This window comes from Palaemon carinicauda, chromosome 6 (assembly GCF_036898095.1).
Source record: "Palaemon carinicauda isolate YSFRI2023 chromosome 6, ASM3689809v2, whole genome shotgun sequence".
NCBI lineage: Eukaryota > Metazoa > Arthropoda > Malacostraca > Decapoda > Palaemonidae > Palaemon > Palaemon carinicauda.
The window spans coordinates 86,314,480-86,337,778 of record NC_090730.1 but is presented as its reverse complement, the minus strand read 5'-3'; the positions used below and the strand labels follow the sequence as shown (position 1 = coordinate 86,337,778).

Sequence of the window (23,299 nt, the reverse complement as noted above, 5' to 3'; positions counted from 1 at the left end):
TACCTACTACAGGAAACTCTTTTAAATTCAATGTGACAAAAATATCCCTATTCACTTATTTTTGCTTGTAAGACGAGAATACAAAAATCTGTCACCCAACGGTATATTGAAGGGTAAAACGATTTCATTAAAATAACACTCCAAAACACCTGAATAATGAAACAACTAAACAAATCCAGAAAAACTGCAATCCAAAGAGAAGCCTGTAGTCGAGTATACGCTTATATACCGAGTTGGGGAGTAAGAAATATGTCAATATATATATATATATATATATATATATATATATATATATATATATATGTATATATATATTTATTTATATTTATACTGCTAGATGTTTTATATGTCAATTATTTGGAGCAGCTTCTTTTTAGTGGGTCAGTAAAATGAAAATTCTCATATATATATATATATATATATATATATATATATGTTTTCATTTTACTGGTATTTCTAAACAGACAAATGACCCACTGAAAACAGCTGCTCCAAATAAATTACATATAAAACCTCTAGCAGTATAAAAAATTAGCAAATTTTATAAATATTTTTCAATACGAAGGAGTTTTGCAGATGGTAAATAATATAAATCACCAGAAAGAAATAGCAGTTGAAAAATGAAAAACGAATCTCTTCAAGTGGTTCCTTTTGCCAAAACATGAGGCGGATCATCCGCTTTAAAACACAAGGTAAATGCTGCGGTTGCTCTAGTTTCACAGAAACACCACTGCTCACCCAATTACTAAAAATCAATTACGGGTCCATTTCACACCACGACATGTTACGAAAAGACAACGAAAAAATAGGGATTGGAAGTAGCCCCTACTGAAACGAATGATAGAAGCCTTACCCTTAGAGAGCCAGTTGTTGGTGGCACTCATGTTGAGTTGCACAAAAGCACAAGTCGACGCCATCGGTGCAGGCTATTCGTATGGAGGCTGCATCCCAAGCAACACACAACGCAATAACTAAAGCAGATCGTCTGATGTGTATGCAGGCGAAACGGTTTTAACCCCGCTGAGAGAGGAGAGAGAGAGAGAGAGAGAGAGAGAGAGAGAGAGAGAGAGAGAGAGAGAGAGAGAGAGAGAGAGAGAGAGAGGATTTTGTTTGAGAAGCTTATTTGTTTTGAATACATAGATCAATAATTCTCTTTAAATCTAAAGGAAGATGCTGGAAATAATTTTCCCTTGGCTTTCACCCACTTATAAATGTCCTCTTAACTCCCTTGGACACATCTTGCCCCCAATCTATTCTCTGTCGTCAGAATTTCACACACAATTAGCCACGCCCTCGAGCATCCATTACCCCATTTCCCACCTCCTTCTCCCCCTAAAGCGCCCATAATGCCAGATATCCTTTAAATACTCCTGGTCAATAATCCGTTATCAGCTGTCGACGCACCCTCCTTTTTGTTTACCTGCTTCAATAAGTCACTCCTTTATCTTGATTAACGCTTATCGCCTTCAACTGCTCGGGGACGTTCAACCTACCCCACTCTATCTCTCTCTCTCTCTCTCTCTCTCTCTCTGGGTTGAATATGCATAAGCAGGAAGAGGTCTTGTTAGAAATCTGTGTTGAATATGTAAAAGCAAGAAGAGGTCTTGTTAGAAATCTCTCTCTCTCTCTCTCTCTCTCTCTCTCTCTCTCTCTCTCTCTCTCTCTTGAAAATGGAAATGTATGACAAATTCTTGATGGGATAGTTCTCTCATAATTCTGAACTGTATCATCAAGTCAAATGCGAACAACTTTTAGACCAACTTGGGTTATTAATAAAGCCTGACTATTCTATTCTATTAAATATCATACAATTACACAAACATTAAATATACTTAGGTATGCCTACAAAATTAAGGCTACTTGCACAGCATACCGGTGCAATGAATTTGATACACGAAAAACTAAATAAACTCGACTTGGGGTAAAAATTCTAGAAAGTTGCCAATGTGTGAAAAGGAAGTCTGAGACAAACCAAATATCCAGCCAAAAGTATTTCTTTTAAAGGTTTAAAGATAAAAATATTTCCTATCACTACAAACAAATTCTAAAAGCAAAGCATCTGGTTGTTCCTTACCATTCCACCCAACTCAAGCATCGTTTTCTAAATCCATGATTCATTGGCTCTATTGACAACAGGGTTAACCCTGATTGACAATAAGGAAACTCGGGCTTAAGTCTTCCTCACAATACAATTCATACTTGGTTAAGGGATTTGCTACTTGAAGACAATATCAATAACGATTTTTTAAGGAAACGTTTTCACTATCTTTACAAGTTTCATTTAGGTGACGCTGAATGACTTTTTTTTTTTTTTTTTTTAACAAACGTACCATCAATTCAGTTGGATTTCCCACACCCTTTTCAAGATAAAACTCTCTTTATAAAATATAATTGCAGATTTTTTTCTTTCTCTGTATACCCAAAAATGCTTAAACCAGTCAGGTTTATTCTCTCTCTCTCTCTCTCTCTCTCTCTCTCTCTCTCTCTCTCTCTCTCTCTCTCTCTCTCTCTCTCTCTCTCAACTTTACAAGCACCTTTGCATCGATCATATCAAGTATTGACCATATTTCCAATTTGATAAAAGGCAATTGTGATAATCATCAATAATGGGATTTTCCACTACTTGCTTAATGTATATACATTCTAAATTAGATATCGCTAATACGTTGTCCATAATTTTTCATTCGTAAACTTAAAAGATCTTTCGGCTCTTACTGAATGATTGGCAATGTTACACCATTAGGTCTTTTCTGAGTAGGGATACCTTAATGTAGTGAAAGGGTTTGCGCATCGGCATGATCAGTAAAGCTGTACTAGTAAGGGAGCTCCATACTAGGTTGGTCTGCTGTGACTGATAAGACAAAAATCTCAACATCACCAATCCGGATTGTCCAGCCTGGTGATGTAAAATGGCCAAATCCTGAGGCTTTTGCCCTGCAGTGGATTGGAAACCGCTGCAGACACACACAGTGGTCACAAAATAAAATAAGATTCGGGAAATGTTTGTTGAATTATCTAATCAACACATTGAGAAAAATATTTTTTTTTTTTGTGTTATGTGTACGTTTTTAGTAATCTTTGAATCTAATTACTGGGTATGTTTTGTTACAGTCAAAGATTACTAAAAACGTACACAAAACACAGAAAATTATTTTTCTCAATGTGTTCATTAAAAAATTTAACAAACACTTCCGGAGTATTACTTTCTTTTGACCAGTATATATATATATATATATATATATATATATATTCATCATCATCATCATCTCCTCCTCTGCCTATTGACACAAAGGGCCTCAGTTAGATTTCGCCAGTCATAAACTGACTAATCTATATAGGATTCATTGACTAAATTCATCAAAGGATAACCAGTTCCTTGTGATGCGCAGTGCCTATCTAACTAAGGCAAGTGATCCCTGCTAGTCCCTACTGATTCCAGTAAGATCATCCGACAAGCATCGAGGGTAGAAGCCGAAGAGACATCTTGTCTATTGCCTTAAACCCAATCCATCACCCTGCTGCCACTGACTTCATCGAGATTTAGGGGGGCATTTCCTCCACACCCAAAGTTCTCGTTACTCCACCAAGTTGCTCATCTGCTTTTATTAGTATAACCGTTGGCAATATATATATATATATATATATATATATATATATATATATATATGTATATATATACACACACACACACACACACACACACACATATATATATATATATATATATATATATATATATATATATAAAATTGATGTTTAAAAGAGTATACAATGAACTTTCTGCAGGTTTAATGTGAAGTATTCCCCCTCTATTTCTCACTGACTCACGATACAAAATGTATCTTAGTCCACATAATTTCCAATTACTTGCGAATAATAAGAACATAAGTCATAGTAATTTAACTTACAGTACTTGGATATAAGAAACATCTAGTAAAACACTATATTCTTGAATAAACTTACACCTCAAGCCATAAAATGTATCGGATAATAATGGTATAACAGTGTTGATCCTGTTGCCCTTTGAATGAGAATCTAGTGTGCTAAGGTACTGAGTGAAAGACAAACATGGTTCAATGATGATTGTAGACATGCTTATTTGGAGAAGCAGGAGACCTATCATTTTTGGAAGGGTAACCGATCAGATTTTACTTGTAATAACTATACTCAGCTTAGAGCTTTTGCTATGCAAGTTTATGCCTCAACTGAAAAGGAATATAATTCAACCAAGAAAGAAACACTTTCTGGTACAACTCACGAACATAAGTGGTGGGCTACCCTTGAATCTGCATATTTTGGTGTAGATGTAGCGGTTCCTCCTTACTTAAACCAGATAGTTCTGCCACCCACTGTTCAAAGGAAAAAGCAACTCTTTTGGCTGATGTGTTTGACAGTAAGCAGAGCAATGAGAAACTTGATTTTCCCAAGTCCTGTTTTCCTGAGGCTGAACTAACTTTTCGATATCGTGAAATAAAAGTTCTCTTGATGGACCTTGATGCCTATGGAGGTGTACACCCAAATGGTATTTACCTTTGTTTTTTACCAAGATGGCAGATTTCTTACCTCCAAAGTCATCTGCTTTATTTGCACAAGTTAGCAAGAAGAGGAGCGTTTAGCACTTGTTGGAGAATTGGTAATGTTACTCCATTATGTGAATGTGCTTGTGGTAGCTCAAGTCCAACTGATTACTGCCCAATTTCCATAATTCCCATATTATCTAAAGTTTCTGAACGGTTTTTGGCAAAACGTCTCAATAGGTTTGATGAAAGTAATCCTCTGTTCCCTAGTTTTCAGTTTGGCTTTCGTAAAGGCCTTGGAGCATGTGATGACCTCCTTACTAATCTTCAGTGCTGTACAGAAATCCCTTGATTGTGGTCAGATAGTTCGTATGATTGGTCTTGATTTTAGTGCTGCCTTTGACCGTGTTAATCACGAGGCCCTTGTTTTCAAACTCAAACAGTTGGGTGTGGGTGGGTATTTTCTTAGAATCATTATTGAATTTTCAAGGAATAGATCGCATAGAGTTGTTGTTGATAGTGGGTATAGGACTGTGATATTTGGTGTTCCCCAGGGTAGTGTTCTTGGCCTATTACTTCTCATACTATATACACATGACATGTGGTTTGGCCTAGAAAACAAGCTTGTTGCATATGCAGATGATGTTACTCTCTTTGCATAAATTCTATCTCCTGAATGTACAGTAGATCTGAGGTAGCTGAATCCCTAAAATCAATAAATGTTACAAATTATGGGGCATGAGGTTGAATCCTAACAAAACTCAAACTATGATTGTAAGTAGGTCTAGGACAATTGCTTCTCAATATCCTGAACTCGGCATTGATAGTGTTTCTTTAACTCTGTATGGCTCTTTTAAAATTTCAGGTGTGATTATCGACAGCAAAATTACTTTTAAGGAACACAGTAGGTCCGTCTAATTTTTAATTGCACAAAAAATTGGATTATTAAGAGGGTCTTGTAACATTTTTGGTGATCACTCTATTCTGAGGTGTTTTAATTCTTTTTTTTTAGTATTGTTCTCCTATCTGATCTTCAGCTGCGGATTCTCATCATAATTTGTTGGACAAGAACTTATTCCTGATCTATATAATAATCTCTGGCACCATCGTTCAATTAGTTCGTTATGCATGCTTCTCAAGATTTTCATAATTCTCGCTATCCTGTTCGTAACACTATGAACACAATTAATTCTAATAGTCAGGCCTTCTCCTTCATGAGGCTCAATACCACACAGTATTCTAGAAGTTTTATTACAGCTGTGACCAAGTTGTGGAATGATCTTCCAAATCGGTTAGTTGAATTGGTAGAACTTCAAAAGTTCAAACTCGCAACAAATGATCTTATGTTGAACAGGCTGACATAGGTGTCTTTTTATAGTTTATATATGAAAGATCTGTTTTAGTATTGTTGCTGTTCTTAAAATGTTTTATTGTAATTGTGCATTACTTCTCAGATAGTTTATTTCCTTTCCTCACTGGACTATTTTTCCCTGTAGGAGCTCTTGGTCTTATAGCATCCTGCTTTTCTGATTAGGGTTATAACTTAGCTATTATTATTATCAATAATAATAATAATAATAATAATAATATAAAAAAAGGCAATCCCACGTAGTTCACTGAACTATCTGTTATTCATTGTATTTGTACTTTTCACCAACGTAGCATAACTTGGTGTATTCATCGTGGTTCGCATTGGTTACATTTTAACTAACGTCTCAAATGTTTTATCAGACTGATTGAGAATTATCTAACGTCATATCTACATTTTCTTTAAATAACAACACCAAAGACGGACAAAATAACGGGAAGGGGGGGGGGGGGTTAGACAAATAAAGAAGTCACTAGGGTGACCACGGAGGAAAAGAAACACAAACCATAAAAGCATTTGGAAGTCCCGTCAAATGAAAAACTAATTAAACGAACAAGATACAAAGTATAAGACAAATTTTACAAATGTATTATGAGGAAACTGCAATGGTATTGCTTTTCAGGTGACAAAGCTAAGGGAGCACAAAACTATCTAATGTACTTACATCACATAATGGAGTTACAAAAGCAAATGTCACCGACGTAACCATCGACGTCTTTGATGCGATATTGAAATATTGCGATATGAGTAACTAATCCTCTCTGCCATTTCCAAATCATCAGTACAAATGCCGAGAATAATTCTAGTATCGAACTATGCAAACAAGTTTTAAAGAAAGTAATATCTTTATTGTTTTAAATGTCTTAGAGCACTATATAGATAGCAAATGGTAAACCTCATTTGTGTTGAAATCTATACGGGAGATGCCATTTAATAAAAATTACGAAATTGTAATATGCTCTTTTTAAGTCTTATGAGATGCATTTCCTTAACCTTGATACCCGAATATGATCTTCATATGACATACACTAACGTGAAAAAAAAAAAAAAACCCGCAATTTCAATACAAATTTAACCAATTTGGTAAAAACCTCTCTATATTATCCTCATAATGTTAATTGGAGTATCCGCTAACGTAAAGCAATGCCTGGTGGACAATACAAAGACAGAAAATATTTTACCTTTAATGAAACCGCCTCCAAAACTCTTAAACGTTTTTACAATATACTTTGACGTAACCCTGACCTAAAACCTTTCTTCCTTCGAGAGACAGAAAGGCAAATCACTTCCTCTGGGGCTAAACCCTACCACCACATTTTCTTCCTTTTTCCTATTTTTTTTTCTTATTTTTTTCTATGGGTCCCCGTTAGAAAACTGAATTAAGTTACCCTTTCCCATTGGCATTTAAAGGAAAACAGTATTTTCTAGCCACTATAAAAGACGGAACGGAGACCAAAAACAAAACCCGGAACACAAACACACTTCGCCAGAACCTAAGGCCTCATAGTTATGTCAGTAAGAAAAGAAAAATGCAAACAAAAAGAGAGAAAAATAACTTCAGGTCTGAAGAGTACGCGAAATAATCCTCTTAACTCAATGAGATCCTCATGAGCGTTTCATTCATTTCCACTACTAATATGGATTCTTATGTCAAAACGTCCCACTAGTTGTTAAGTTCTCCTGCTTGGCTCCAAGGCATAAACTTCTTTTGATCATGGTCGGTCCCAAACAAAGGGCTGGAATATCATTAAATATCATAATTATCAAATATTAAAACCACCCGTTGAGATACTACCGTTAGAGTTATGGGGTCCTTTGACTGGACAGTCAGTACTATATTGGATCCTTCTCCCTTTGCTTACACATGCGCCGAATAGTCTGGCCTACTCTTTACATATTCTTTGTCCTCATACACCTGATAACACTGAGATTACCAAACAGTTCTCTCAAGGGGTCAACTTCTGCACCGTAATTGTTAAGTGGCCATTTTCCTCCTGGTAAGGGTAGACGAGACTCTTTAGCTAAGATAAGCAGCTCTTCTAGGTGGTCACCTCAAAATCAAACCATTGTTCTCTAGTCTTGGGTGGTACTATAGCCTCTGTATCATGGTCTTCCAATGTCTTGGGTTAGAGTTCTCTTGCTTGAGAGTACACTCAAGCATACTATTCTATCTTCTTTCTCTTCCTCTTGTCTTGTTAAAGTTTTTTAGCATATAACACCAATATCAGAAATTTCACTTTTCGTTGCTCTTTGGTCAAGTTGATGACTTCTTGGTGTTCAGCTCGAATTGACTTAGCTCAGGAGGTCTACATTTTCATCAGTGAATTCATTACTTATTAGGTTTAAGGAATTGTTCCTTTATAGACCGTGGAATGGCCACAAATGCTCGCACAATTTTTTATAATAGCTTCTAGAAAATTAACAAAATCATACATATGCAGTTAATTCTAATTGTCAGGCCTTCTCCATCATGAGGCTCAATACTGCACAGTATTCTAGAAGTTTTATTCCAGCTGTGACCAAGTTGTGGAATAATCTTCCTAATCGGGTAGTTGAATCAGTAGAACTTCAAAAATTCAAACTCGCAGCAAACGCTTTTATGTTAAACAGGCTTACATAAGTCCTTTTACAGTTTATATATCAAATATCTGTTTTAAGGTTGTTAATGTCTTTAAAAAAAATTATTCTAAATTTTCATTATTTCTTAGATCGTTTATTTATTTCCCTATTTCCTTTCCTCACTGGGCTATTTCTTCCTGTTGGAGCCCTTGGGCTTATAGCATCTTGCTTTTCCAACTAGGGTTGCAGCTTATCTAATAATAATAATAATAATAATAATAATGGAAATATTTTAATGTTACTGTTCTTAAAATAATTAATTTCTTCTTATTTCCTTTCCTCACTAGGCTATTTTCCTTGTTGGAGCCCCTGGGCTTATGGCATCCTCCTTTTCCAACTAGGGTTGTAGCTTAGCTAGCAATAATAATAATAATAATAATAATAATAATAATAATAATAATAATAATCTCAAAGTATACCTAACGAATGACAGCACCAAAAATAATATTAGTATGCAAAGATGTCTGTCAACACAAGTAGCTGACAGTCATCTAAAATCATGCATAGTTCTGATAATACAAACGCACAATTAACACAGTAAACGCGTTTTCATAAAAAAAAAAATTTAATTGGGAATACAACACTATAGTAAGCATTAACTAATTCTAATGCCTGTTGTGACAGGAATACAAAATTAAAGGTGTACCAAACTGATTAAAGGTGTACCAAACTGATTAAAGGTGTACCAAACTGAAAAACTTCTAAGGGAAACTTCAGAACGTTACAATGCTAAACTATTGCCTGTAAAAATATAAGAGTATTTTGAGAGAGTATGACTGACAAGCGTGGTACAGGTTCTACCAACAGAGAATAATGCAAACATGTTTTCGATTGCGGCTACATTTGTACTGCAGAAAGAGAGAGAGAGAGAGAGAGAGAGAGAGAGAGAGAGAGAGAGAGAGAGAGAGAGAGAGAGAGAGAGAGAGAGTTTGGTTATCAATGTTAAATTTAATTACATAACATAGTTAATAGTGTACCAATCGTGTGTCACACGATGGTACATAGTAACATTTCATTTTGTGTATATTATGCTTGTATCTTCGCTCTCCCCTCGCACTAAAAAGAACCTGAATTAACATGTATCTTTTTCTCACCGTTAACTGTTAACCGCTGTGGTATCAGTTGAACAGGAAATTTCCTGTTGCATTGAATATGAAATGATGTGTCTGTTTTTCCAACGTTAACCTTCACCGGTACGGTGTCGGTTGAACAAGAAATTTCCTGTTGCATTGAGTTTTTATATATAAAGGCGAGTGTCTCTGTAATAAAGTTACTCAGTTGCGTTCATCCTGTCTTTGAGTCACAACCTTCTGTTGGCTCGTCACATTGGTGACCCCGGAAGTTGACTCGTTCCTCCCGCCTTCCACCCCCCTCGCCCCTTCATCGTTGGTACTATGGTGGACTCTACGGAAGTTGACACTGCGGCTCCTCCATTGAAACTATCGTCATTCGCCAGCGGAGAGGCGTTTGCTTGGTTTCAGCGCGCAGAAGTCCAGTTTCGCATCAAGGGCGTGACTCGCTCAACCACCAAACCCGATTATGTTCTCGCTGCGATACCCGAGGACACCTTCCCGGAAATATCCGACAGGCTTTGTGAACAAGGAGACACCCTAATAGCGTATGACGCCCTCAAAACATACCCTCTGCAGCAGTACTCGCCGTCACCAGCCGCCCGTATAGCAAAGCTTTTTCAGCTCTCTCAACAACCGTTGGGGGACCAAAGGGCTTCGCTTGCCCTCAGGGAAATGACCAGTATCGTTCGCCTGCAACCTGCCGCAGACGGCTCTCCTCGTGAGGTGAACCTACTTCGTGCCCTTTGGATACACCATTTACCCGAACCTGTACGCGCTGCCATACCCAATGTCGATAGTTTACCCATAAAGGACTTGATGACCAAAGCCGACGTCCCTATGGACAGCCACTTCAAGACCTCCATCAATGCCTCCACTCCTGACGAAGAGGAAGCCTATTCAACGTCAACCGAAGCTGACGTGAATGCCGTAGGACATACACGCCTACCCCATGACGTGCCGAAGCGGCGACAATGCCACCCAGCACCCACCACTCGCTCGCGCCCCAACCAACGATTTCTACAGCCACTTACTGCCTCCTTGTGATCCGACGCAATCCGAAAGCATTCCTACTAAACATTCGTGGCAAAGAAGACTGGGTCTCCGTTGATCGTCTAAAATCTGCTTATCTCCTGCCAATTGACCCACCAACAGTTCGCCTCTCTAGATCAGGGCGGCCTATTTAGCATGTACAGTATGTCAATTTTAGGGGGAGAGCCATGTACCAACCGTGTGTTACACGATCGTACATAGTAACGACATTTCATTTTGTGTATATATTATGCTTGTATCTTCGCTCTCCCCTCGCACTAAAAAGAACCTGAATAAACATGTATCTTTTTATCAACGTTAACTGTGAACCGCTGTGGTATCAGTTGAACAGAAAATTTCCTGTTGCATTGAATCTGAAATAATGTGTCTGTTTTTCTCATCGTTAACTGTTAACCGGTAAGGTGACAGTTGAACAAGAAATTTCCTGTTGCTTTGAGTTTTTGTATATAAAGGCAAGTGTCTGTAATAAAGTTACTCAGTTGCTTTCATCGTGTCTTTGAGTCACAACCTTCTCTCGGCTCGTCACAATAGTATTATGAGTTCTGAGCAATATCATTTTACTTGTTGCCTCCGCCAAACGAAGTTGGAAGGAGGTTATGTTTTATCCCCTGTTTCTGTGTTTTTGTGTGATTGTTTGAGAACAGCTTTCTGGTCACAATTTTAACCGTAGAGAAATGAAACTTGCAGCGATTAACTGTTATGTAAAAAGCTGGAAATGATTAGAATTTGAAAGGTCAAAGCCAAAGGTCAAAATTACGGTCAAGCAAAATGTCCAATTTACGTAAGCAGCCAAAATAGGTTCATATTTGGGTGTCTAAATTCCACGCCAATTAATACATAAGGTCAAAGGTCAAGGTCGAGCAAAAGGTCGAAAAATAAGCGGCCGCAGCGGAGATCTACGCTCTACTGAGTGCCCCTCTAGTTGGTAATATTTCACTGCAGCCAGTGATGATTCATAACTATCGAACAACGAAAACTAAGAAAATTTGCGTTACTTTCGACAGCTTGAAAGACACGATTATAAAAAGGTTGTTATAATGAAAGGTGCTACAAAACATAATTAATCTTAGTTCATCAAAGAGAATATCATGAATTGAAATTGGCTTTATTGGTAAAGATAGTGGATGAAAGAGAAATGTCTAATATAAAAAAATAACAGAGAGACGGAAGAACGGGGAAAGGATTCGAGCAATGGTGGGTAATATGAAACTTCCTAATAGCCAATTAAATTTAGTTGCGTAAGGATAAAGAACTGCCTAAAAAGCAAGAATGAAAGATGGCATTCCTATGATGGGAATTGCTTGAAAAGTAATTGCATGGTGAAAAAAGACAGGAAAAAATAAGAAAATAATAGGATAAGTAAAAACCACAACATGGCAATGATTGCTGAAATGTTTGGAGGAAATGTATTCAAGAAAATAATATTTATTCTAAGAAATGTGGACTTGACAAAAATATTGATGGGTAAATAATTCTTGGCGGTAAAAATGCGAATGGATACTTCTTACCTGAAGAGTTACAAGATGTTGCTACTTATTATTTCAGAGGAAGGGTTTCCTAAAACTGAAAAATACACAGCTGAATAAAGCTTTACTATCAAATCAAGGACGTATTCTCATATCAATTTCACAAAAGTAAACTATATTTTACACATTTTACTCCGCACTGAAAAAAAAAAAATTCATATTTGTATTCAATATTTTTTTTTCAAACACCAACTTTGAGAAGTCTGCCAACATCCCACAATATTCAATAAGCAGTAATTTGCAATCGTCATCGCCCAAGAAAGGCACTATGTTAAGGGATCTTCAAATAATATTATGATTTGATCATAAATCATAGTTGCTTCATTGATATCAGGATAAGTCTAATTACTCTAGGACGATTCATCGTGTAAGCTCATGTAAAGAATTAACCAATCCTAATATAGAAATTCTATGTAAGGGAATCACTAAAACATATCTGAATGTATATTTCAGAGTAATTTTATATAGAAATGACACAAATCGAGAAAAAAAAGCAAGTCATAAAAAGTTGATGATTTCATCTTTACGCAACAAATGATTACATTCACATTATTATTAGCTCTGTAATCTTAACAACACACATAATTCTTCTTACTTCATCATTTTCTAATTTTTTAAGCAGTAATATTCCCATAATCCACCTTAGCATTCTCATCTCTGTTCTCTCAAGCTTTGGTTCCTCTTTTCGTATTAAAGCACAAGTTTCTGATTCATAAATTAACATTGATCTCATTACTGTGTTATAGATCTTGACTTTTACCTTAATTGGCATTTTCTTATCATATAACCCCCCTTCTACCTCCCTCTACTTCCCCTATGGTGCTTTTAACCTATTCTGAACTTCAGCCTCACATTTTATGGTAGATCTCACGTATTTAAATTGTTCCACCTGTTTTATAGCTGTTCCTATACCTCCATGTACCTTGCACCAGGTAACGCTGTTTAGCAAATAGAAAATTTTGGCCACGTTGCCTGTTAAACAAAGTAGCTGAGCTTACAAACACATCATCTAAAGCCCTTTTTTTTTTTTTTTAATTCTATGAAGAGTTGTATAGAAAAATTATTTTAGTTGATTAACAGCACTTCGTAAAATTAATAAATAATTCTTTTGATCTCAAGCTCATCGACTTTCCTTTAAAGGCAGCTTGCCAAAAGTTCCTTTTTTTCTTAAACGCAACGTTATCTGCTAAAGTATACCGTTGCTTTATATTTTTTCTTGTATAGCTATCATGTTACATTTTCTAAATGATAGGTGTTATTTCTAATTTCTCTAAGTGGTATTTTAGGTTTGTCTCCAATGAATGCCTGCTTATTCCTATGAAAAAATTTGTTCATCTTTACAAATATTAGACTCTAATTTTTGGCGTAGTAACATCACTCAATACCTCTGAAATATACCAAAATAAAAGTGATGGAAGACAACATGAGACACAAATGATAAATAACCAAACACATATCTGCTCTCACAAAAACTGTGCACATAAAAGTTCGCCGATATAGCATGCACACAAAAACCGCTAGGATTACCATCTCCACAGGAGAACAGGAAACACGAGTTTAGGAAGGACTAGACTAGAGGATGGGAAGTGAGAAGGATTAGATAGCAACCGGGAAACCTTTGGCCTTTTACTATCCTATTAGGAGAGAGAGAGAGAGAGAGAGAGAGAGAGAGAGAGAGAGAGAGAGAGAGAGAGAGAGAGAGAGAGAGAGAGAGAGAGAGAGAGTATTGATTTCTTAAGTAAAACAAAATGGCAAAATAGAATGCTTGTTTTATTACTTTTTGAAATTGCTGATATGTTTAGTGTGTTTCGTTACAGTAATATTATCCCCGGAACCAATTCCAATTGGCTATTATAAGAGAAATTCATCATCATCGACTCCTCCTACGCCTATTGACGCAAAGAGCCTCGGTTAGATTTCGCCAGTCGTCTCTATCTTGAGCTTTTAATTTAATACTTCTCCATTCATCATCTCCTACTTCAAGCTTCATAGTCCTCAGCCATGTAATATCATTGGAAGGAGAGAGGATTAATGAGGTAGAATCATTTAAATATTTAGGAACTATTATCTGTAATACAGGGGTCTTTAAAATTAGAGTTTGGTGAAAAATTGAAAAAAGCAAATCAGACAAAGGCTAGGTCAAGTAAAATTTGGAAATCAAATCACCCGAAATTATAGATAAAAATCAGACTATATATCAGTTTAGTGAGATCGGTGTTACTATGTGGAAATGAGTCACGGTATGACAATAAAACAATCTTCAATAGATTTAGTAGATTTGAGAACAAAGCCCTCAAAAGGATAAGGCAGGATAGACTTAGAAATGAAACTATAAGAGAGATTACTTTAGTAACATATGTGGATGAGATAATTTTGAGGGGTAGATGGACATGGTTTGGGCAAGAGAAACTACAGTAAAGAAATAAGATACTCTATTTCTAAACATCTTTGTGGTAATCTTCCATTCCTTACTAACTGGAAAAGACACATCCTTTTACAAAAATAAAACCTGAATCAATAACTTCTGAAATTATAATTTAATTTGGTAAATGTACATTTCATATATAAACAAAATAAACAAAATCTTACAAAATATGGGACTTGAGCCTCGTAACTAACAGAAGGGTCTCTTAAGTTATAGGAAACTTTATGTTTACATGACAGTTAAAGAGCACTACTTGAAGACACGAGTATTCAAATCTACTTGCTCGGATTGAAACGACATATCAATATAAACTAAACCCTTACTACTATAATCATCAAAGGTGAAAGATTCAGGTTAGGTTACCACAGTGGGTAACAGTCCCGAACCGGGTAAAAACGTCCATCTTTTTGTGTCAAATAAGCACGAGGACAGAACACGAACCACGAAAAGAATTCAAGTCATATTCGCAGGTAAGAAATCTCGAGTGTAAAAACGAACACCCCAACTCTAACATGTATCCAATGTTTCAAAACAGAACGTTTCGTTTACATATCATAACTAATTCCAAGCTCCGTCGCGTGAACAAGCAAGAGAAAATTACGAAAAGCAGAGAGTGACAACAGAATTGGAAGAGGAAGCAAACAGAAAATGAAGTGCATCACACACACACACACACACACACACACACACACACACACACACACACACACATATATATATATATATATATATATATGCATATGTATATATACATATGTATATATATATGTATATATATATATATATATATATATATATATATATATGTTTCATACCAAGTGGATGATATACTACCTTTAATCATAGATCTCAAAGCAAGCACGGACTCCTATAAGAATTCCGCCAATCTTTAAGTTATTTTTTTTTCCAACTGACAGAACATCACAGACGGAGTCAAATTGAAGTAAACAAATACATCTTAACACCGATAAATATATGCTTTAAAATATTCTGAATTTCATGATTACAAATTCTTAATGCCATTTTCCACCTCTTTCTTGCCAGGCAGTAGTACACTTACACAACCTGTCATAACATATGTATATAAAATGAAGAACACAAATAAAACGTGCAAAATTATATACTGTATATATACTGTATGTGTATACGTGTATGTGTATATATATGTAAATATATATATATATATATATATATATATATATATATATATATATATATATATATATATGCAGTATATACAGTATATACCCGGTATATATATATATATATATATATATATATATGTATATATATATATATATATATATATATATATATATATATATAATATGTATATATATATATATATTGCGAATATCCAAAAAATCTAGAAAAATTAAAGCAAAACAAAATCATGACCGGTTTCGTCTCGCACATTACAAGGCATCATAAAGAAGACTGATCCAGTTATAGATATTTCACACTATCGGCGCTTGCGGGGGGAATAATACTAAGAGACAGAAAAAGAATACGAAAGCAAACTAAAGTAGAGGATATTCTAACAACTGGACATGGGCAGCACATATAATGAGAATGACAGATAATAGGTGGACACTAAGAATAACAGAATGGGTCCCTAGAGATTGCAAACAAAGCAGGGTACGGAAAAGAAGACGATGCCGAGCTATGAAAGACAATAAAGTGACGCGATCGGAAGGACATGCCTGAGGCCTTTGTCCTGCAGTAGACTAGCTATGGCTGATTATACATATATATATAAATATATATATATATATATATATATATATATATATATATATACATATATATATATATACATATATATATATTTATATATATATATATATATACATATATATATATATATATATATATATATATATATATATATATATGTGTGTGTGTGTGTGTGTGTGTGTGTGTGTGAGTATGTATATGTATGTATATATATACATATACATATATATATATATATATATATATATATATATATATCGAATAAGCCATATATTAATACATTAAAGTCTGGATTCTCTTAACGACCTCAGGATCAGAGCCCCAGGCAAAATCACTCAGAGACTATAGTATGTGACCGGCCGGGTTTCGAACTGTGGTCCAGGATACTTGTATGCCATTGGCCATACCACTCACCCACGAAGGTTGAGTGGTATGGTCAATGGCATACAAGTGGCTCTGATCCCGGGGTCGTTAAGAGAATCCAGACTTTAATGTATTAATATATATGGATTATTTGAAATATGAAAAACATGTTTAAATGTGCAAAATTTATCATATATATATACATACATATATACAATATATATAATACATATATATAATATATATATATATACATAATATATATACATATATATATATACATATATATATATATATATATATATATATATATATATATATATATATATATATATATATATCACTACAACACTGAAATCTCTAAACTACAAATTCCTCCGTATACACAATTATAAGGGAATAGAGGAGTAGAATTTCTCAGCCACATTCTCCTGGAAAGAGATCATCAACCTTCTACAATAATTACCCTATGTTGCATATATTCTAAATTCCATAATTTCTGTAAATAACTCTTCCAATCTTCCTCCCATTTCTAGTTCGAAGTTGTCATTTCAAATATCCAAGGGATATATTCAGGCTGGAAAACCCTCCCATGTTTTCTGAATCTCTTAAACAATTCAAATGTGGGTGACAAAGGCACTTGGCAACTTCTGACCTAAATTTCCATATCCGCACGGCAACAATGTGGCTCTGCGAAGTTATAAATATTACTTCTATTTTGTTCAATCAAATTCGCTATTCAACATTACCCGATAATTCTGTTACAATATATAAAGAAAATGTGCAAGGGTTATTGATTACTGAAACGATTTAATCGGTATATAAATTGTACTAAAACATTTTAATTTTCGCGATTACATTTACCTTGATGTACACATTTCAACTAAATTTGTGCAGCTCGTAAGGCAAATAAGAATAATAGAACTTCAAGGGAAAAAAATTAGAAAATGTGAAGGAAAATATCCTAGGCACTTGTCTCCCTCGTCCTTTCATACCAAACTATAGTAACCCATTCGAATTTTTCCGAACCTTACCCGATTTACACGCAATGCGACCAATTTGCTTCCATTTCTCAGTCAACTTGTCTAACACATTCCACTTCTTCACCCTTCTTAAATTCCTATGACTACTGAAGAGCAATTGGCTCTCTTCCAATAAAGTTACCATGAATTGACGTTTAACTTCCTATTTATTTTTATTCTAATGGGATAACTTACAAACAAAACAGAAAATTCACAATTCAAACTCTTCATATTTTCTATTACATTACCTTTTTTTATTTACGCGCGGGGAGGGGAGGGGGGGGGCGCCTTGAAAAGGACCAAACCAAAAAAAAATGCATATTTATTTTAATTTTGTTTATCCTTCATTACCTCCGCCAACGAAGTTGGAAGGAGGTTATGTTTTCGCCCCTGTTTGTGTATTTCTTATTTGTATGTGTGCGTTTGTGAACAGCTTCCTGGCCACAATTTCAATCGTAGAGTATTGAAACATGCAGGGATTAACTGTTATATAAAAAGCTTAAAATGATTAAATTTTGGAAGGTCAAGATAAAAGGTTAGATCAAGGTCACGGTCAAGCAAGATGTCCAATTCACGTAATCAGCCATAAGTTTGGACATCGTTGTCACAGACTTCAAACTTGGTTCATATTTGAGTGTATGAAAATCCACGATAATTAATACATGTTAAGGTTAAAGGTCAAGGTCTAGGTTGAGAAATAAGCTGCCACGGTGGAGGTCTCCCCTCTACTGAGTGCTCCTCTACTTCATTCTTGTTACCCCCGCCAACGAAGTTGGAAGGAGGTTATGGTTTCGCCCCCGTTTGTGTGTGTGCATTTGTAAACAGCTTCCTGGTCACAATTTTTGTCGTAGAGTAATGAAACTTGAAGCCCTTAACTGTTGTGTAAAAAGCTGGAAATGATTAAATTTAGGAAGGTCAAGGTCACGGTTAAGCAAAATGTCCAATTCACATAATCAGCCATAAGTTTGGACATCGTTATCACAGATACTTCAAACTTGGTTTAAATTTGAGTGTATGAAAATCCACACCAATTAATACGTTAAGGTAGAAGGTGAAGGTAAAGTCAAATTCCGGTCATCAACCATTCGACCCCATAATTATTCGTAAAGTAATGAAACTTACAGGGATTATAAACTATCAAAAGCGCTGGAACTGGGAATTGATAACATTTGAAAGGTCAAAGGTCAAGATCACGGACGAGCAAAACGTCCATAACACGTGATCAGCCATAAGTTTGTTTTGTCATCCTTGTCACAGAGACTTCAAACTTGATTCATACTTGAGTGTATGAAAATCCACGTCAACAAGAAATAAGCTGCCGTGTCGGAGGTCTTAACTCTGAATGCCCCTCTAGTTTCTAGGGCAGTTAGTTTTACCCAATTATTCGTTGTTCAACACTTTTTCCCCATTTGTCCAGTCTTAGTTTAATCTTCTAAAATACCTTCAAGAAAGTTATAATCATTTACCTTTTCTGTTTCCCACTTTTGCAACTTTCATCATCATCATCATTATTATTATTATCATTATTATTATCACCATTAATTCTTGGAATCCTTCAGGAGTACTTCCTACCTTTGACAGCTTAAAAACAAGTATTTGATGAAACCTTTTAAAACTAGTTTTAGCATTTGTGAAAAAGTCGAAACAACAGCTTACAGCCCATATTAATACTGTATTTCATTACTAACAAGTTTCCCCACATTTAAATGACGCAAAGAATGAAGGATTTGAAGGGTTAGGGTTGATTCCATAAACAATTTTAAGCTCAGTAGATCTGTATTGATAACACAATTACCCACATATTACATTTTATAGCCTACGTAGCATTGCGATATACAAATCTAAATATTGAGATAGCCATTATAACGTTTTATCTTTTCCTACTCGTATTCTCTACCCTAATTCTACTCTTGAAAAACTTGGTTCAGTATGAAAATAAAGAACAATTATTGGCACTCTTTTTCAAGTTAGTATATGCATCTCTGACCAATTATATACAGCATAACAAATATTTTAAATGCCAATAATAATACGGAAAAAGCTGAGGACACGAATTTCTGATGGATAACGCATGTCTACAATCATTGCTGCATAATATTATGTTTATTTTTTTCTTTTAACCCGTTACTTCAAAGCGTCCAAAGTTTAAAGCATAACGACCTCTCCCCATGGTACACAAAGAAGAACTTACAAGTGCACGTGGATTGTGACCTCTACGAGCACGTTGTGTCCTGTCCCAATCACCAACTTTGCATTCGGATCCCAAGCACAAACAAGTGGTACAGTCTAATAACGTTATCCGTCGCCATAGCTCAGATTTCTTAGCATAAAATGGCTTCTTGTAATTTAATTCACCAACAATGCTACTCAGCCAGCAACCGAAGAGAATTAGTACAAGTCGCCAATGGAAAAAATCGAAGAAATAATAACTGTAATTAAACAAAAACATCATAATAGCGGGTAGTGCTGCATGTACGCAGTATGCATTGCTCTCTTTATTAGCATCATAAATTGGCCTTTCGCTTACTACATGACGACGGTTACCTTGTCTCTTTTCTACTTATTGCCTATTTTAACTTTTACTTCCTAATGCAAGTGCAAGGTTTTCACCAGGTTGCACCTAAGCGTTGAATGGTCTTTCCCGCCCCAGGGCCGAGCCATACAGCCCGCATTCATCCAAAGAAGGTGCAGTAACAGTCATAAAACCAGAATGTGATGTTTTTGTGTGAGCTCACTTCAATACCGATTATCAGCTTTACTCCGTCCTGTTCTATATGTTTAGAAAAAGATTCTAACGCACAACCATAAATTTTTCTGGTTTATACCATAGAGATTCTCACTCTCACATGCGCAATATGTAGGATATGATTGCTAAATCCTACAAAACTCTTCATTTCCTTTATAAAAAATATAATCTCCGTTTCCTTTTCATCAGTCACTAAAAATAAATATAAAAATAATAAAATGTGATCCCCGCCTCTCTCCCCTTGAGCATCAATTGTTCATCTTTTACAACAATACGTTTGTTTTTTGGTCGCTCACCCATCTGCAATAGAAAAGCAAACAATACTAATTGTTGTGCAAACAAACACATTTTCTCTTTCAAATGTCACTCCACACAAGGGTCTCTTTAAATGGCAGATCATATGAAACAAAATACTCGTTGCAACAAAGAATAAACATACACAATTCTTTCAATAAACTTATTCATTTTCCTAAAGAGATACAGGATATCATCATCTTTGGCATGTTGCCAGAAATAACTAACGATGACTACTAATTGTAAGTATACCAAAGTCGAAAAATACAATACAGTGCTTGACACCGTGCAAGATCATTATAAGTAATAGGGTGACCTTTTCCACAGATATTCCATTGACGAGCTTTAATCATCATATGGAACTTCGTATGTAGGACTTGAATATGTCATCCTTGATGATGCTCTCTCCAGACAATTCCTCCAATACAAAATTTCTCCTAATTTTGTCTTTGTTTTCAACTGCGTTCGATCAGCTACGTGTTGTTTTCTTATCGGTAGATGCACCGTATATCATTTTGTTCTAATAATATCAATAGATTTTGGGAATCTAAGAATAAATATATACAAGCTTATATATATATATATATATATATATATATATATATATATATATATATATATATATACATATATACATATACATATATATACATATATATATATATATATATATATATATATATATACATATGTATATATACATATGTATATATACATATGTATATAAATATATATATATATATATATATATATATATATATATATATACTATATGTTTATTATATTATTACTATTACAAGCTAAGCTACAATCCTAGTTGGAAAAGCATGAGTGTGTAAGCCTAAAGGTTCCAGCAGGGAAAAATAGTCCAGTGAAAACAGGAAATAAACAATCTACAAGCGAATTAATAAATAACCAAAATAAAATATTCTAAGAAGAATAACGACATTAAATTAGACCTTTCATATATAAATTATAAAAAACTTCAAAAACTATGAGGAAAAGAAATAAGATAGAATAATGTGATCGAGTGTCCCTCAAGCATGAGAACTCTACCCCAAGACAGTGGAAGACCATGGTACAGAGTCTACGGCACTTCCCAAGACTCGAGAACAATGGTGTGATTTTGGAGTACCCTTCTAGAAGAGCTGCTTACCATAGCTAAATTCTCTTCTACCCTTACCAGGTGGAAAGTATCCACCAGACTATTCGATGTATGTGTAGGTAAAGACAAAATGAGCCATAACAAGTGGGAGGAATCCAATGTAGTACTGCCTGACCAGTAAAGGGACCCAGTAACTCCATAGCCGTAGTTTCTCAACGGGTCGCTAGTACCATAGCCAACCTACTACCAACACACACACACACACACACACACACACACACATATATATATATATATATATATATATATATATATACATACACACACGCACATTTACATTTCCAAGTGTGTGCACGCGGCTCATGCAGTCATACTTTCATGAGTATGACCTAACAAAGTCACTGTCTGATCAAATAATTACTAAAATTTATGTCCATTGAGCATATACTCAAGATTAAATGCGTAGATCGAATCCAAACGCACCAAATAATCATCATGGAAAATTCTGATCACGGTAACAACAATATTCTAAATCAAACATACAAGAAATTAATTAAAACAACAAAAGAGAGGAGCTGCCAAGTTATCAAGTTGTAAACAGGTTATTCCTTCCACATCCACTATAACGAAACAAAATACATCAGATTCATATACTTTCTATAAACGCAGGAAGACGATACAAGCCAAACCGGAACCTACCAATAATACAAAATAACTGATTCTTCTGCGATTTAAACGTGCTTAAAGTTCACGGGATATAAAGAAATTGAGCTAGTAGTACAAATGTTTTAGTACGTTTTGTGATGAATGAAAGAAAAGGACACCTTATCAAAAGCAAAGAACAATATAAAAATATTCAATTTAGGCTAACCTTACATTCCATAAGAGATGTACAGATCCATCTTTATTGCTATCTTCAAGAAACCCAATGTCGTAAAGTGCAGTTTACACAGGACCATCAGTTTAATGAGCATATTAACACAAATAATATTTAGAGTGGTATTAAATAGAATAAAAAAGTAAAATAAAATCAGAAGTTCCAGAAGAACAGCATAGATTTACACAAGGGAAATGCACCAGATATGCAATATTCAACGTGCGCATGCTAGCAGAAAAGGCAGTAGAGGTACAGAAAGATGTTTTTATGTGTTTTATAGACTAAAATTGCACACTTCCAAATTATAGACATTTTAAAGAGCTTAAATATTGACGGCAAGGGCATTCGGCTAATTACCAACCTTTACTGGGGTCGAGAAGCTACAGTTAACATAAAAAATAATTTAACAACATGGATGGAAACAAAACGAGAAGTAAGACAAGGATGTGTAATGTCCCCAGACCTCTTCTCTATATGTGGAGAAATCATAATGAGAAGTATATCAGGAATGGAAGGAATAAGAGTTGGAGGAGAAAATGTAAATAATATTAGATTTGCAGATGACACTGTGATAAT

At 35.1% G+C, this 23,299-nt stretch overlaps 1 protein-coding gene across 2 annotated transcripts in view; it reads right to left on the bottom strand.

Annotated features, from left to right (window-relative positions):
• LOC137642591 (apoptosis-resistant E3 ubiquitin protein ligase 1) overlaps positions 1-23,299 on the bottom strand; it is a 723,802-nt gene that overhangs the window by 180,196 nt on the left and 520,307 nt on the right. Inside the window, exon 1 of one of the 2 annotated variants that reach the window (XM_068375283.1) lies at positions 854-954. The exons of the other annotated variant lie outside the window; for it this stretch is intronic. Coding sequence (XP_068231384.1) covers positions 854-917 — 64 coding nt within the window. The 5' untranslated portion in view covers positions 918-954. Of the gene's footprint in view, positions 1-853; positions 955-23,299 lie in introns of those variants that run through there. 2 annotated transcript variants of the gene reach the window in all.